The sequence below is a fragment of the Budorcas taxicolor genome, chromosome 17, assembly GCF_023091745.1.
Source record: "Budorcas taxicolor isolate Tak-1 chromosome 17, Takin1.1, whole genome shotgun sequence".
Taxonomy (NCBI): domain Eukaryota; kingdom Metazoa; phylum Chordata; class Mammalia; order Artiodactyla; family Bovidae; genus Budorcas; species Budorcas taxicolor.
The window spans coordinates 55327685-55343943 of NC_068926.1; the positions used below are offsets into that span (position 1 = coordinate 55327685).

Here is a 16259-nt window from a genome sequence, read left to right on the forward strand (position 1 = left end):
TCCAGGAAGGGAGAGACTGCATCTAGCTTATTTACCACTGTACTCCCCAGAACCAAGTAAACACAAGGTACTCAAAAAGTTATGGTTTGCCTATAAAATAAATGCTATGTTCCATTTGAGATGACAACGTTTCCTTGGTAGGGTAAATTCATCTGCTTAATAATGAAACCAATGTTCATAGAGTCAATAAATAATCTACCACTTACTATGTATACATAGTAGTACAAAGCACTTGTCCCTGTCCTCAAGATGCTCTAAATCTACAAGGCAGACAACGCAAATACAGAAGTTCCTTTACTTTCAAAGAAGTTAGATCCCAAATAGTTTCTTGTCACCAAAGATAATAAACAAATGGCACATGAAAAGATGTTCAATATCATCAGGCATAAGGAAATGGAGTCAAGCCACAATGAAATATCACTACATAGCCACCAGAATAACTGAAATTAAAAACTAGCCTAACAAGTGTTGGGCTTCCCTGGTGCCTCAGTAGTAAAGAATCTGCCCGCCAATGCAGGAGACTTGGGTTCAATCCCTTGATCGGGAAGATCCTCTAGAGAAGGAAATGGCAACCCGCTTCAGTTTTCGCCTGGGAAATTCCATGGACTCAGGAGCCTGGCGCACTACAGTCCATGGAGTCACAAACAGTCAAGACAAGACTTAGCAACTGAACAATACCAAGCGATGCCAAGAAATTAGAAATCAGTTACTGGAACTATCCTGTTGGTCCAGTGGTTAAGAATTCACCTGCCAATGAAAGGGACACTAGTTCAACCCCCGGTCCAGAAAAATGCCACATGCCATGGGCAAGCCCATGCACCACAACTACTGAGCCCATGCTCTAGAGCGTGTGCTCTGCAACAAGAAGTCACTGCAATGAGAAGCCCATGCACTGTAACTAGAGAGTAGCCCCACTTGCTGCAACTAAAGAAAACGTGTGTGTGGCAATAAAGACCCAGCACAGCCAAAAATGAACTTTACAAATGAAAATCCTAAAAAAAAATCAGTTACTTTAGAAGTTTTGCAATTACTTTCAAAATTAAATAAACATCTGCTATACAACTTACCAATTCCATTTCTATGTATTTAATCGAGAAATAAAAGTGTTACGACCACACAAAACCTGTACATATTCACAGCAGCTTTATTCATAATAGCCAAAAACTGCTAACAATTTAAAAGTCTATGATTTGATAAACAACCATTGTACTTGCATACAGTAGAATACTACTCAACAAGGAAGAAACTGTTACATGCAGTAACATGAATCTCAAAGTATTTTGTTACATGAGAGAAGGCAATCACAAAAGGCTGTATAAACACAAAACTTTGCGGCTCAGCTGGTAAAGAATCCACCTGCAATGCGGGAGACCTGGGCTCGATCCCTGGGTTGGAAAGATCCCCTAGAGAAGGGAAAGACACTCCAGTCTTCTGGCCTGGAGAATTCCATGGACTGTATAGTCCATGGGGTCGCAAAGAGTTGGACAGGACTGAATGACTTTCACTTTCAAAATGTTAGGAAATAGATCAGTGATTGCCAGGTTTGGAGGAAGGGGACTGACTGAAATGAAGGAAAACTTTATGGGCTGATACTATGATTGTGGTGGTAGTTTTATGACTATGTTTTTCAAAACTCAAGAACTATACACTAAAAAGTGTTAGTCAGTCAGTCAGTCGTGTCCGACTCTGTAAGCCCATGAAACGTAGCCCACCAGGCTCGTCCATCCATGGGATTCTCCAGGCAAGAATACTGGAGTGGGTTGTCATTTTCCTCTCCACACTAAGAAGGGTGAACTTCTTTTTTGTAAATTATATTTCAGTATGTCTAATTAAAATACAATTTACTACAATAACTGTCTAGCAATTTAAGCTAAACCACAGCACACTGAGCAATGAAATTTTAAAAATTTCTTCTGCATATCCCTGTGATCCTAAGTCCAAAATGGACAGGAGAAAGTTTAAACACTTAAAGACCCAATATATGAACATTCTATTTGGCATCTTTTCCCAAAAGACAATCGCTTAATAATCTTTTCTGTTATCACTGGAAATGTCTTACTCTTTATTCAATGAACTGTGAACCTGTATCACTGTTTGTAAGTCTACAAAAATTTCAGCAATAGCATTTTAACTACTTTAGTCTTCTCCCAAATTAACACTGCTCCCTGCAAACTTAGAAGTTTCTCCATTTCATCCACTAATTCTCTTTAATTTTAGCTGATTATTACTGACTCAATAAGCATGGTACTTTCTGCTCTCTGTCCTTCAGAATAATTTGTCGCATCCCAAGCTATCATTTCCTACTACTTATTTTTTTAAATTTCTCATTTCTATCATAATTAAGTGCTTTCTTCTGACTGGAGCTATCAATCCTCACTGCTGCTGCTCTCTCTGAAAATGAAACTTTAACAACAACAAACTAAGCTCAAACACAACAAACACAGAGAAGTTTAAAATGACACGGGTCACTGACCATAAACCCACTCCCCTCCCCAAAATGGAAAAAAACAAAAAAAGCCCTCTATTGGTGGGATGAACCCACTTTTGTTCTATGGTGTAGCTCTGCTTCTATTTCAGAGATCATCCTAAGGAGAAAGCCTGCCAAGTGGAGGAGCTGCTGCACTTAAATACAAAACACTGTATACGGTATGTCCCTGGTGGTCCAGTCGTTAAGAATCTGCCTTGAAATGCAAGGGTCAAGGGTTCCATGTCTGGTAGGGGAACATAATGCCATGGAACATTATGAAGCCTTCGAGCCACATATACTGAACCCACACAGTCTGGAGCACAAGTGCCACAACTAAGACTTGATGCAGCCAAATAAATAATAATAATAAAAAAAGACACCATACACTGAATACCACAGGAACGAAACTTGTCAAAAGCTACAGGGGCACAGGAAGAATCCCATTTTCCTAGGGCAAATATGGTGAAACACCATGCAAAAGAGAATCTGGGCTAAGCCTTCAAAAACCTATGCTTAGGAGGACAAGATAACTAGACTGACACAACTTGATTTATTCTAGAGAATACAGCATCCCCAATCTGTGGAGGGGCTTGACTAACATGCTATTCATTAATAGTCTGGATGTGATTCAGCTGGAAATGAGAGCCACTAAAAGTTTCTTAACAGAAACAGTACACAATTAAAGATGTTTAGGAGAGGGGTTTTTTTTTTTTGAGGTGGTGACAGATTCTCATGGCTATGGAGCATGCGGGAAGTATCTGGCCATGAAGTAACCAATCAGGAAGTTTACTAAGCTACAGTCAGCAAATACCCTCTGGTGACCATGATAAAAAGACTCAATCCACCCCCTTTCTCTGTCTACATCTCTTCTCTAAAGCCAAATGAAATCTCAGAATCCTCCAAACAATACACCTATCAATCACAATTAACAGACAAAGTGAAACCTATTTGCCAGCCAGATTAAGGATCAAGAAAGGAAAAGCATGCCTGGGAGAAACAGAGGAACTTCACTTTGGATTTCAGTTCCTAAGTTAAAAGGACTAAAGAGACACTTTGCCACTTATATGTCAGAAAACAAAAAATAGCAAAGTCTAATTGGAACACACAGAGAAACTTTTTCGAGATAGGTAGATTTCTCCTTAGAATACTAAATTAGTATCAAATTTTGAAAACAATTCTTAAGAAACATATTATTAATACAGAGAAGAGGGAACAAGATTCTAAAGTCAGTTATGCAGCCAATGATGAGAGAATATTCGCAAATAATGTCTGTGGCCTTAATTTCTACAACAGTAAAGAGAATGAAAACTAAAAACTCACCAGAGTCACTTCCAACTCCAAATCTGTGTAATTCTAAAATACTGAGGGAATTACCTGGCTTATTAATGGTTAGGGCTTTATGCTTTCACTGCCAAGGACCCAGGTTTGACTCCTGGTCACAGAAATAAAAATCCCACAAATACATGGGAGTGACCCAAAAAGCATAAAATACTGACAGCTTAATATGTGTCAATGTATTAATATAATAAAAATGCAGAATCTCACTTTTTAAGGAAGGTATTCTTTCCCGCTTTAATAAGTACAGAAACTGAGCCTGAGAGTAACTTGCCCATTCGTTTACTCAACCATCTGACCACTTAAGTGTCAATCATGGTTCAGAAGACTACTACACAATCATGAACAAAATGAAGCTGCGGTCCTCAGAACTTAAATTTTAGTCACGAGGGGATGAACTCCAATTCTAGTCCAGATTAGGGTTATCAGATAAAAGATACACAGTTAAATTTGGATTTCAGATAATAAATAATTTTGTTCCATGCAATTTGGGACCTATTTATACCAAAAAATTAGTGGCTGTTTATCAGAAATTCCAGTTGGGGGGGTATAAATTAGAAGTTTGGGACTGACACACACATACCACTATATATAAACTAGATAACCAACAAGGGCCTACTATACAGCACAGAGGACTATTCTCAATATTCTGTAATAATCTATGAGGGAAAAAAATCTGAAAAAGAATGCACATGCCTGAATCACTTTGCTGTACACCTCAAACTAACACAACATTGTAAATCAAGTGTCTTTTTTTTTTTTAAATAAAATGCAAGTTTAACTCGGTATTTTCATTTGCTAAATCTGGCAACTTTAGTGTATATATTAACGGCAAAACCCTTTCTCAATCCTTTTACTGTATCTCAGTGCCTCTAAATCAGTGACTTTGACTACACTAATGAAAAATTACAGTTTAAACTGTAACACAGTATATATACAGTAATTGAAAGAAGTTCCTTAAAACAATTCTCACCCTTAGAATAAGATACTACAGTGCACTGCACTTTAAAAAAATCTTTCTAAAAGGCCTGTCATGACCCACTAAAGTGATCTTACAACTTACTAAGTGTTCATCACCTACAGTTTGAAATACTCCTTTCAAAGATGAAAAACAATTTAACCTTGTCTTATGAGTCACCATTAGGAGCACATCAATTAACTACATTATGCCATAAAATAGTAATGCCTCTGGGGTGTACAAAAGTATGGAGTTACCAATTTATAGTCAAAACACCCATGATGATAATAAACTTTTGAGGTCTTGTGTCTGTTTTTTATTATTTTCCCATCTCTTAACTTCCTATCATACTATTATTACTTCTCACTGCTACCAATGTTTGCCCCTAAAACATTCTACTTGCTGGCAATCTATAAATCAAAAAAGCAAGCGAAAGGACTTGGCTAATGGGCCAGTGGTTAAGAATCCACCTGCCAATGCAGGGGAAACAGGTTCAACTCCTAGTCTGGAAGATTCCACATGCTGCAGGACATATAAACCCACGTGCCACAACTGCTGAGCCTGAGAGCTCTACAGCCAGTGCTCTGCAGAAGCCACTGCGATGAGAAGCCCTTGCACAGTAACTAGCGAGCAGCCCCTGCTGGCCACAACTAGAGAAAGCCTGTGTTTAGCAATGAAGACCCAGCACAGCCAAAAATAAACAAAATTATACACACACACACACGTAAATATACATATAAAAAGAACAAGCAAAGCAGAACCATGTATGAAGTGAGAAGACACCCTGAAGTGCTCCCCTTTCTGTAATCGGCACAAGGTTCAACATAAAGACCTTAAGTCTTTTCTCTACCTTATTTTCAAGTGTGTTTTGGAATGAAAATAGTTAACTACCCAAGGTCCACAAAAAATGTTTATGAGCTCCAAAAGAAGAATGTACAATTTAATTCAAAACAAGACTTTTCTTTTTTAAAAACTAAGACTATAATCAGGATTACTCTAGATTATTTACAAAGATTACCTCTAAGAGTATTTTTTAACATACGACTTATAAAAGGCAATATGAACAAAGTGACAATCAAAAATATCTGACACTGACAACACTTGTAGATAGTCTCTCAAGGTAACACTTTCAAGAGGACAACATTCTGAAGTTCTGAAACTCAGTAAAAATAAGCCATGCACCACAAAACTGATGAGAATTAGAGTCCATTATAGCATGCCATTTTATCCAGTTCCCTAAATGCTGCTAGCTACTAATCATGGCATGAAACTGATATTTTACAGCAACTTGACTCAAGTTCAAGGCTTAAAGTATAAGCAAGCTACGTAAGAATTATTTTAAATTAAAAGGAATTTCAAATTTTCACATGAATACAACTGCAAATAATTTTAAGCAAATAAAGCCTAAGATTAACAGTTGTGGTAAATTTTCATCAACAACCCAGATTTGTAACAATACTATACTACTAAAAATAACAAAACAACGGATTTAACATTTAAGCAGATTTTACACCACATATATACAGAATCACGTTATTTATTTAAAAAGATGGGCAAACAGACGTTCTATTTCATCGAGCCAAGATCGAGGTTACAAAACATATCCTGAGAGGCAAAAACTGACTGTGGCTGTTTTCTTTTAAATTTACAGCATGATCTTGTTTATGTCTCTGTCTGCACTTATTGATGGAGAAGGCAATGGCACCCCACTCCAGTACTCTTGCCTGGAAAATCCCATAGACAGAGGAGCCTGGTGGGCTGCAGTCCATGGGGTCGCCAAGAGTCGGACGCGACTGAGCGACTTCCCTTTCACTTTTCACTTTCATGCATTGGAAAAGGAAATGGCAACCCACTCCAGTGTTCTTGCCTGGAGAATCCCAGGGACAGGGGAGCCTGGTGGGCTGCTGTCGATGGGGTCGCACAGAGTCGGACACAACTGAAGCGACTTAGCAGCAGCAGCAGCACTTATTGAAAGTGAAGGAGATATAACAAAATTCTACAAATATGTTGCTCTGGGCAAGTGCCCTAACCTCTCAAAGGTTAAAATTTCTTCCCTTCTAAGACAAGATTTTCTGTTATTTTGTTATGCTCTAAAATCTTGATTTAGGGAAAAAAATATTTACAAAGACAATATATACTCCTGAATCCAAAACAGTTTTCACAAAGTCTGAAAAGACATACACCAAATTTCTAACAGTGGTTATCTCAAAGAAAAGATTGTGAGAGATTTTAATTTAAAGGAATTCAGGGGGGATTCCCTGGGGTCCAGTGGCTAAGACTCCATGCTTCCAATGCGGGGGGGCCTGGGTTCAATATCTGGTCAAGGAACTAAATCCCACATATTGCAACTAAGACCTGGCACAGTCAACTAAATAAATAAATAGTGTTTAAAATTTTTTTTAATGCTAAATAAATGAATTTGGACTTTTAAAAAAAATCCTCTGCACTTGTCTACAATTAAGTGTTTAAAATGCACTTTTTTTAAAACACAGTTTTTCAACTTATAAACAATAGAACTTTCAAATACAAACGAGGAAATACACAAGGACTTTCTCAATTTCAAGAGAAAATCTGATTTGCACAATGGTTTAAGTACATCTCTCATCTCTATTGTAAGCAGTGCGGACCACATTCTATACATGTTTGAATGCCCCAAAGCAATATGTGTGTGTGTGCTCAATATATATATAGAGAAGAAAAATTTTTAGTACAAAATTAAACTTTAAGGATACACAGAAAAAATTAAGATACAGCTCAACCTATTTCTAATCATAAATAATGTCAGTAAAGGTTATGGTATCAAAAATGTCTACATTACAAATTCTAGACTTAGGTGCTACAACCTTTCAAAAGCTTGATACCAGCTTCATGTTCACTGATCAGTAAATTTTCTGATGAATATATCCTTATTTTTGAAGTCTAACATCTTAGGAGGCAAAAAGACTTCAAGAGGAAAGCGCAATCTACTCTTAATGACAGTCTTCCTTAAAAAGATCACTGTCTGGACCTCTTAAAATGGTATGGTTAACAGTCACAGATGACCCAGATGTATTCTTAAAAAAAAAAAAAGGCAAGTACTTTCAATTAAAAAGATACAGTAGCAGGTAGACCTGTTAATAAACTGTATCTCCATCAAAGTCACAATCATTTAAAATAGATACAAAGATAGGGTTTTCTTTAGGCTTAAACCTTTAATATGATATCAAAATACTATTACTATCTCATCAAAATAGAAAATTACAATTCTAGGGGAAAAAATTTTATGAAAGCTTAAAAACCCTTTTCAAGGTATAAAAGCACACTCTGCAATGATGAAAATAAGTGCTAACACAGCTGTAACAACTTAGAAAAAAAAAAACTCCCTTAAGTTGAAACATATGTCTATTAAATAGCTATGATATGAGTTAACATCCCCTGTGTAAAAGTATAACTGTCTCTCTAATTAGAGAAACAGAAAATACAAATTTACATTTAACCAAAAGAGAAGCACGGTGACCGATAGCATGCACTGTGCTGACTTTTCAGAATGCAAAATGTGTAAGCAACTACAGTCTTACTTTTACCTTTGTCAAAGATAACCCATTTGTTGTAGGTTTTTGCCAAATCTTAAAAAGTATATTTGTACACCTGAAACTAACACAACACTGTAAATCAACTTGCTGTTGTTCAGTCGCTCAATCATGTCCCACTCTTAGCGACCCCATGGACTGCAGCTCTGTCTTCTACTATCTCCTGGAGTTTGCTCAAATTCATATACATTGAGTCAGTGACACTATCTAACCAATAAAAAAAAATTTTAAGTGTATTTTTCTCTAGATATTTAAAATGAAAATTAAACTGATAAGGTAAAATTAAAAAGCCAACTAAAAAACAAAAATGTACCTCATTTAACAGCCATCTATATTATCTCTGGATTAATTTCAAATTTGACTACCATCAATATCCCCATAAAAGAACGAATTAGCAAAGGATGATGCAGTTTAAACCTTATAAACTACAATTGGCGCCATATGATTAGTTAATCTTGATTAAAAGCAAATGGCTAACTACCATACCTTCAAAACTTTGTTCAAACGTTATCTTTTCAACAAGGCCTCCCCTGATCCATTTAAAATTGCAACCCATTCTCTTCCCCCACACTCCCTTAATATGCCACATCAGAATGTAAAAGGGTTTCCTAGGTGGCTCAATGGTAAAGAAGCTGCCTACCAGTGCAAGAGAGGAAGAGACAAGGGTACGATCCCTAGGTGGGGAAAACTCTCTGGAGAAGGAAATGGCAACCCATTCCAGTTTTCCAGCCTTGGAAACCCCATGGACAGGAGTCTGGCTACAGGCTATGGGGTCATAAGAGTTGGACACGACTTAGCGACTCAACAAAGTAAACAACAGCAGAGAGCTATCTTTTCTTTTATAAATATCCCAAGCACCTACATCTCTATTGTACACAGATTTTCAATGAATCTACGTATTGAATGAATGCAGTTTTCTTTAGGCTCTTCTATAAGAAATTTAAAGACCTGAAAATCTCACCAATATTTAAAAGGAAACATGATAAATAATTACAATGAACTGCAGCATAACTTCTAAATCACAATGCCTTAAGAGAAAGAAGCAGTAAGCAGGTCCTAAACTGAAAATTACTAAAAATTTTCACTTACACTTAATCCTGTATCCAAAGAAATTCTAATAACGTGTAAGTGCTCGGCCATGTTTGACTCTTTGTGACCCCATGGATTGTAGCCCGCCAGACTCCACTATCCATGGGATTTCCCAGGGAAGAATACTGAAGAGGGTTGCCATTTCCTCCTTCAGGGGATCTTTCCAACTCAGGGATTAAATCCACTGTCTCCTGTCTCCTAGCAATACAGGCAGATTGTTTACCTACTGAGCCAACGTGGAAGCCCGTTATTTAGAATCTGGAATACAGTAATAGGACTGTAAACTCATATCTATATCTATGTACATACACACACACATATATTTCTTTTTTAAAACTGGGGAAGGGAATGTGGAACAGAAAGAGATAAGGTTTAACTACTGATAATTCCCAAAAGTATTATGAAATTTAAAAAAAGTTACCAAAAATACTTCAATCATAAACTAGCAGCTGATTAAAAAATACTTTCAGATGAATGAGGAAGGTTAACCAAAAAAACGAAAAAGTTTTAGAATAAGGTCCTCAAGATTGTCATTCCTCTAATGAGAATCATCAGCCCAATAGTTATACCATGTGTCCTCATGAGTATTAACAATTTTCAAGACATTTTCACATACATTATTAAATCCTCAGACACACTGAATTCCAAGATAAACAGATAACAAAAGCACTAAATTGTGTATGCACTTGAGAGTAAATCCAACTTTTCCCTTGAAAATCCCCCAAAGTTCAACAACCTACAAAGAAACCATTCTATAAAAGAGCCACCTCTTGAACACACAAGTCTTCTCAAGAGTATTATGGCACTACCAAGCATAAAATCTTGAAGCCCTTTGACCCAGTAAAACCACTCCTGGGAACCTTCTCTAAGAAAATAATTAGACCAAGGGAAAAAGCTGTTAATAAAAAGATGCTTACTGCACCACTATCTACAATAGCAAAAAATGTGGAAGACCAAATCCCCACAACAGAATGGTTAAGCAAAAATTTAAGAAAATTCATAATGTGGTGTTAAAGAAGAAAAGAGCTGAATACAAAATAACATACACAATTACTAAAACTACATAAAAATCAAAGTGGCAAAAATAAGAATTGGATTAAGGTAAAATTATAATCAAACTTTCTAAGAGAAAACAGCCACCTTTAAAACATATGACAGAGAATTTTTGAAAGCCAAGAAAATCCACTATTTACAACAGAAAAAAAGGTCAAATATGATGAAATGTAGTGCTATTTAAAGCAGACGTGAATTTCTAGACTTTCAAGAATATTTTATTGTCTCTAAACATATCAAACCCAAGGCTGCATTTTTTTTTTTTTTTAATTCACCTTTGGTCCCAGAAACACATTAACTGCTGATACACACAAGTGTAACTGAAGAAACTCTAGAAACTGTTATTAGTTTACAAAGACATCAGTAACAGTGATTCAAATTTGAAAGGAATTCTACAAGTACATTAAACATGTAAAGGAACAAAATTTCACACTATGTGAATTCAACTCATTAAATGAAACATCACACGTTTATCAACGGAAAATAAGGGCTACAATTCATGCCTCAAATAAAAGAACTTAAAACAAGAATCTAAATCTTAAATGTTTATAAAGTCTCAAGGAACAAAAAAAGATCTGTGGTAGGAAAACATTCCAAATAGTTTTGATCACTCAAGCCACTCTTGAACAAATTGTTATAATTTTTAAGCCTAAGAAAGCATATGCAACCTAAGTTTTAATTTTTAATTATTTGAACAAGTTGAATACATCTGCCAGATTTCTTTTTTTTTTTTTAAGATTTTTGATGTGGATCATTTTTAAAGTCTTTATTGAATTGGTTACAACACTGTTTCTGTTTTATGTTTTGTTTTTTTTTGGCCCCAAGGCATGTGGGATCTTAGCTTCCCAACCAGAGATGGAGCCTGCACCCCCTGCATTGGAAGGTTAAGTCTTAACCACTGGACCACCAGGGAAATCCCCAGATTCCTATCTGATCCCAAGAAGGAAAAAACAGTGCACCCTTTTTTATAAAAATTATGTTTAAATTTTTTCCTTTTTTTTTTCTCTCTATGGATGCCACGGAAAATGGGGAACTGAAGTTACAGAACCCTACACGGACAGAACTGGGAAAATAAGCATTTCCCCCCACTTTTCTGAACTAGTTTTGACAGGAAGCATCTGTAGATGCCTCAAAGGAGAAACTGGGAGGACGGGTGGTGGGTAGGGTAGAAAGCAAGTAAATCAATGTTCCCGATTGCCCCGCATGGAGGCAGAATTCCTTAAAAAATCAACTCCGAATCATCTTGATGGATAACTTCTGCCACAAATGAAAACTGTTTGGAAATCGACTGCTAAAAACCTTTTTTCAAAAAGAAAACTCTGCATGAAAAAATCCCCTTATCTCACCTTCTAAAGCCAGGAGATCTAAGGAGGACCCTTATCCGAGTCTGTCAACCCCGCCTAGGCCTAAGGGAAGCATGGCAGTGCCGGCAACATGGATGGGGCACCGGGGAAATGGACTTGCGTGCCCTTGGTGAGCTCTGGCGGCACTCCCCAAGTTAAGGACACTGGCCACAATGGAATGGAGTCTATTGACATTTGCTACTCCGTTTGAACGCTAAGCATTTTCGTAGTTCGTGAAATACGAACTGACAACCCCCCCACATACACACACACACACACCCCCTCCAGAGCCAGACCCACGTCACTGAGACAACGCTGAGCCTCCAGTCTGTACCACAAACCTGGGTCATGGTGGGGAGTGGGGAAGACCAAGCAAGTAAACACCCGCATTTCTGCCTTCCGGAACCCCACCGTATCTCCTGCTGCGATTCCTCTCCTCTTGAAATTTATAAATTGGGGCAAGGGTTGAGGAAAAATACACAGCGTGCCCGCGCCCTGCCGCCGCCACCACCACCACCCCCTCCGTCCTCAGTCCAGCCCTCGCCCACCACTATTCAAAGGGGCCTTCTCCGCGGCCTCAGAACAGCAATGCGGCTCAGCCACCACCCGCGCCAGAGAGGCCTTGCGGGGGAAGGAGGGAGGCCTGGAGGGGGCCGGACACTCCCCACCCCTTCCTTAGGTGGGGGAGGACGGGACGCTGCAGGAGACTGCACTGAGCCCCACAATTTCAGAGCAGCTCTGGAGCCCCCGGCCGCCGCCTTAGACTTAAATGGGGAGGGGTGAGGGGGTTCCCTGTCCACTCACCTCAACCCGGTCCTTCGATATCTCCCTGGGCAGGGAAGCGGGTGGGTGAGAAGACTGGACAGACCCTAATGATATTCCAGATAAGCCCGCGGCTGCCGCTTTAACAGGCAGGGGGCGTGGGAGGGGGGACGATGCTGCCTTAACTTTCCCCCCTCCCTCGTTATTCCCAAACGGGGGAGTTGGCAAGTTTCGGCAGATAACCTAAAGACCCTTCCATGTTAACATTTAAAGGGGATGGGAGCTGTCCCCAAGCATCCCCCCGCTGGGGGCGGAGGAGCCTTAAAGAAGGTGATCAAGGGCTGACAATCGCCGAGACCTGTGAACCCCTCCCAAACACTTAAATGGAGAGGGGGAGGCTGCCCAGTCCTTCCATCTTGACCGTTTGGCGGCGGGGGGTGGGGATGTTGCAAGAGACATCGCCATTCCCAGAGGGATCCCGCGGCGCCCCCTCACCCGACCCACCCCCCCAGGCTGTAGACGGGAGCCCCACCCCCACTGCAGGCCCCCAGTCCCGCCGGTCACGGGGCGGGGACCGCGGTGCCGGCCGCGGGGGAGGGGACGTCAGGCCCGAGCTGGTCCAGGCCCCGAGCCGAGGCGGCTGAGGCACGACACCCACCTGCCCAGGCCCGGCCGCCCGCCGCCTGCGCTAGCCGCCGCCACTGAGGAGGAGGAGGAGGAAGCCGCGGCCGAGGACGACGAGACTGAGGACGGCGCGGCGGCCGGCGACGTGAGAAGGCCGCCGCCGCCAGGCTTGCGGGCATTGGCGGCCGCGGGCTGCGGCTGCTGCTGCTGCTGCTGTTGCTGCTGAGGCTTCAGCGACATGGTGAGGGGCCCATACACCGGCCCGCACGCCGGGTGGGGACAGCCGGGAGCCGGGCGCGCCGAGGAGACGCCGGAGTGCGGCGGGGAGGCGCGGGTTGGCGCGGCCGGGGGGGCGCCCGGGCCGGCGAGGGGGAGAAGGAGGACGACGAACGGGCGGGGAGGCCCGCCGAAACCGAGAAGTCGCCGGGAGCCGGGCCGGGCCGCGCCGCCGTTGCTACCAAAACAGTCTGAGGAGGAGGGAGGCGAGCGCTGCCGGGAGGGAGGGGGGCCGGGGCCGGGCGGGGGAGGGGCGGCGGATGGATACGGTCCCGGAGCCCCGCCGCCGCCGCCCCGCCGCGCCGGCCGCGCGAGCGAGCGCCGCCCAGGCCACCTGGCCGCAGCGAAGCGACGAGGCTCGATAGCCGCCGCGGGGCCCCGAGGAGCTGCGGCTGTCGGGCGCATCGGGGGTCGGGCACAGACGTGCCGCGTGGCGATGCCGGGTGGGCGCGGAGGTATGGAGTGGGGACTCTTTACCGGAAGTCGGAAGGGTCGGACGGAAGCAGAACGTGAGGCGGCCCCGGGGCCGGGAGGGACACGTGAGGAGCGGGCGCCGCGCTGGGTCGCGTTCGCGGGGGTCGGGTGAGGCCTCGACCGCCGGCCCTACCCGGATCCGCCCTCCTCGAGGCGGGTCTGCCCTTCGGAGAGGGCGTGTCTGTCTTCGCCTGAAGGGCGGGCCTAGTGTAGAGGACCGAAGCGAAGCGTTTCTGCCCCGCCCCCCTCAAGCCTTCAACGTTCTTAGACTGCTAGGAAAATCCGTGTTTGGCCCCACCTGATGCAACTTCGAAAATGGACTGCGAGTGTCTTTAGGACGAGACTGTCTTGCTACATATAAATCAGCTTGAACACAAGCATGCCATAGTTTTCTTTGTATCCCCGGCACCTCACACACGGTAGGCTCTCACTGTGTCAGCCAGGTGTCAAAGACAGACCGTCGTGTCTTTCCTTGCCAAGACCTACACGGTTGGAATCGAACAACCTCCCGGGGACACCCACATCTGGTTACCTTTTCCCCACTTTTTCAACCCCAGCAACACTTAACCAGAAAACTCTCTTGGGTATCTGACCTTCATTTGAACCCAGTTTCCCTCACTTGAACTTCTTTTTCCTCATTCATGAGACTCAAAAGGAAATTGTACATGATTGGTAGAGCTATGGATAATGGGGTCTCCTTCGGTGTAGACAGAACAGACCTAACAAGAATGTGCGAACTTTAGACCTTGGCCCATTTAGAAGTTTTACTTTAACTTAGCCTGGTAGCCAGCACAATAGTCCCTGTTTCTTTTCTCTCTTTTTATTTATTTATTAATGTTTTTTAATGTGTTTCAATTAAACTGGAAGCAGGTAACTTTTAGGGGAGAGTGACTAAAAGCTTTTCAGTTTTTTAAGAACTGAAATTACTTAAGGAAATGATAGGGAAGAAACACGAAAGTTTACCTCAGTCTTCCAGAATTGTCAGATAAAGGTAAAGATATTTTTAGAAATTTAGAAAATGATTAAGCCGTGAACTTCCAGTAGCCAAATTGAAATTAATCTCGTCGGTGGGGCAAAAGTGGTTATCCTATTCTGCAAACGTGAAAAGTGGGATATCAATTTTATCTTCCATCTGAGATAAAAAGGAGGTTGAGAGAGGAAAGAGCATTTTTTTTAAACCAACAGTTGCACAATCCTTTAAAAATTAAGCCAAAGGAAACAAACTAAAAAGCCGGATTGTGGGGGAGGGGGAGAGATCATAATTAAAATACAGTCAACTTTCTCTGGTTTAATGATTTGACAGTTAGCCATATCTGAGACCAAGGTCCCAAAATTCAATGTTAGGACCAAATTCCAGACATGTGGGAGCAAAAAAGAAAGCGGAATAAGAAGACCTGAAGCTGAGGTAGCTGAACTTGATTTCATTTATGCTGAGAAAGCTCAGGTTTTCTTCTATTATTATTGAAACTATATTTTAATGCTTTTATTGAAGTGTGATTTACATACTATGAAATTCGACAATTAAGTGTTTCTCAGTAATTTACACAGTTATACCACCGTCACAGTTAATTTTGGAGCATTTCTATCTCCCAGGGGTACTCCTGGTTCCCATTCTCAGCACAAGCAGCCACTAATCTACTTTCTGTCTTTATTTACTGTGTACATGTCATATAAAGGGAATTTTACAGAAAGTGTTTTTTGCCTTCTTTCACTTGACAATGTTTTTGAGGCTTATCCATGTCATAGCATGTCAGGGTTTTTATTCTTTATTATCACTGAGTCGTATTCCATTATATGGATATACAGTTGGCCCTGCATATCCACGGGATTCATGCATCCTTGGATTCAACCAACCATGGATTGAAAGAAATTTTTTTTTTTTTTACAGGTTTTGTTTTGTCTTTTTGGCTGTGCCATGTGGCTTGTGGGATCTTAGTTCCCTGACCAGGCCCTGGCAGTGAAAGGGCCAAGCCCTTACCATTGGATTGCTAGGGAATCCCCCCTCCAACCAGAAAAAAAAAATTTTTTTAACTCCTGAAAGTTCCAAAAAGCAAAACTTGAATTGGCCAACTCTGGCAACTATTGCCTTAACATTCACATTGTATAAGGTATTATAAGTAATCAAGAGGTGATTTAAAATCAGAAGTCTATATTATAGATTATATGCAAATACCACACCATTTTATATAGGGAACTTGAGCATGCTTGGGTTTTGATACCCGTATGGTTCCTGGAACCAATCCCCTGAGGATACTGAAGGATGACTGTACCACATTTTGTGTATCTACTCACCAGTTGGTGGACATTTT

The 16259-nt window shown here is 41.3% G+C and overlaps 1 protein-coding gene across 2 annotated transcripts in view; it reads right to left on the minus strand.

Annotated features, from left to right (window-relative positions):
* The window catches only part of ATXN2 (ataxin 2), a 100526-nt gene extending 86645 nt beyond the window's left edge, over positions 1 to 13881 (minus strand). For both annotated transcript variants that reach the window (XM_052654401.1, XM_052654400.1), the window contains exon 1: positions 13235 to 13881. In XM_052654401.1, coding sequence (XP_052510361.1) covers positions 13235 to 13881 — 647 coding nt within the window. The remainder of the gene's footprint in view (positions 1 to 13234) is intronic.
* Positions 13882 to 16259: the final 2378 nt, after the last annotated feature.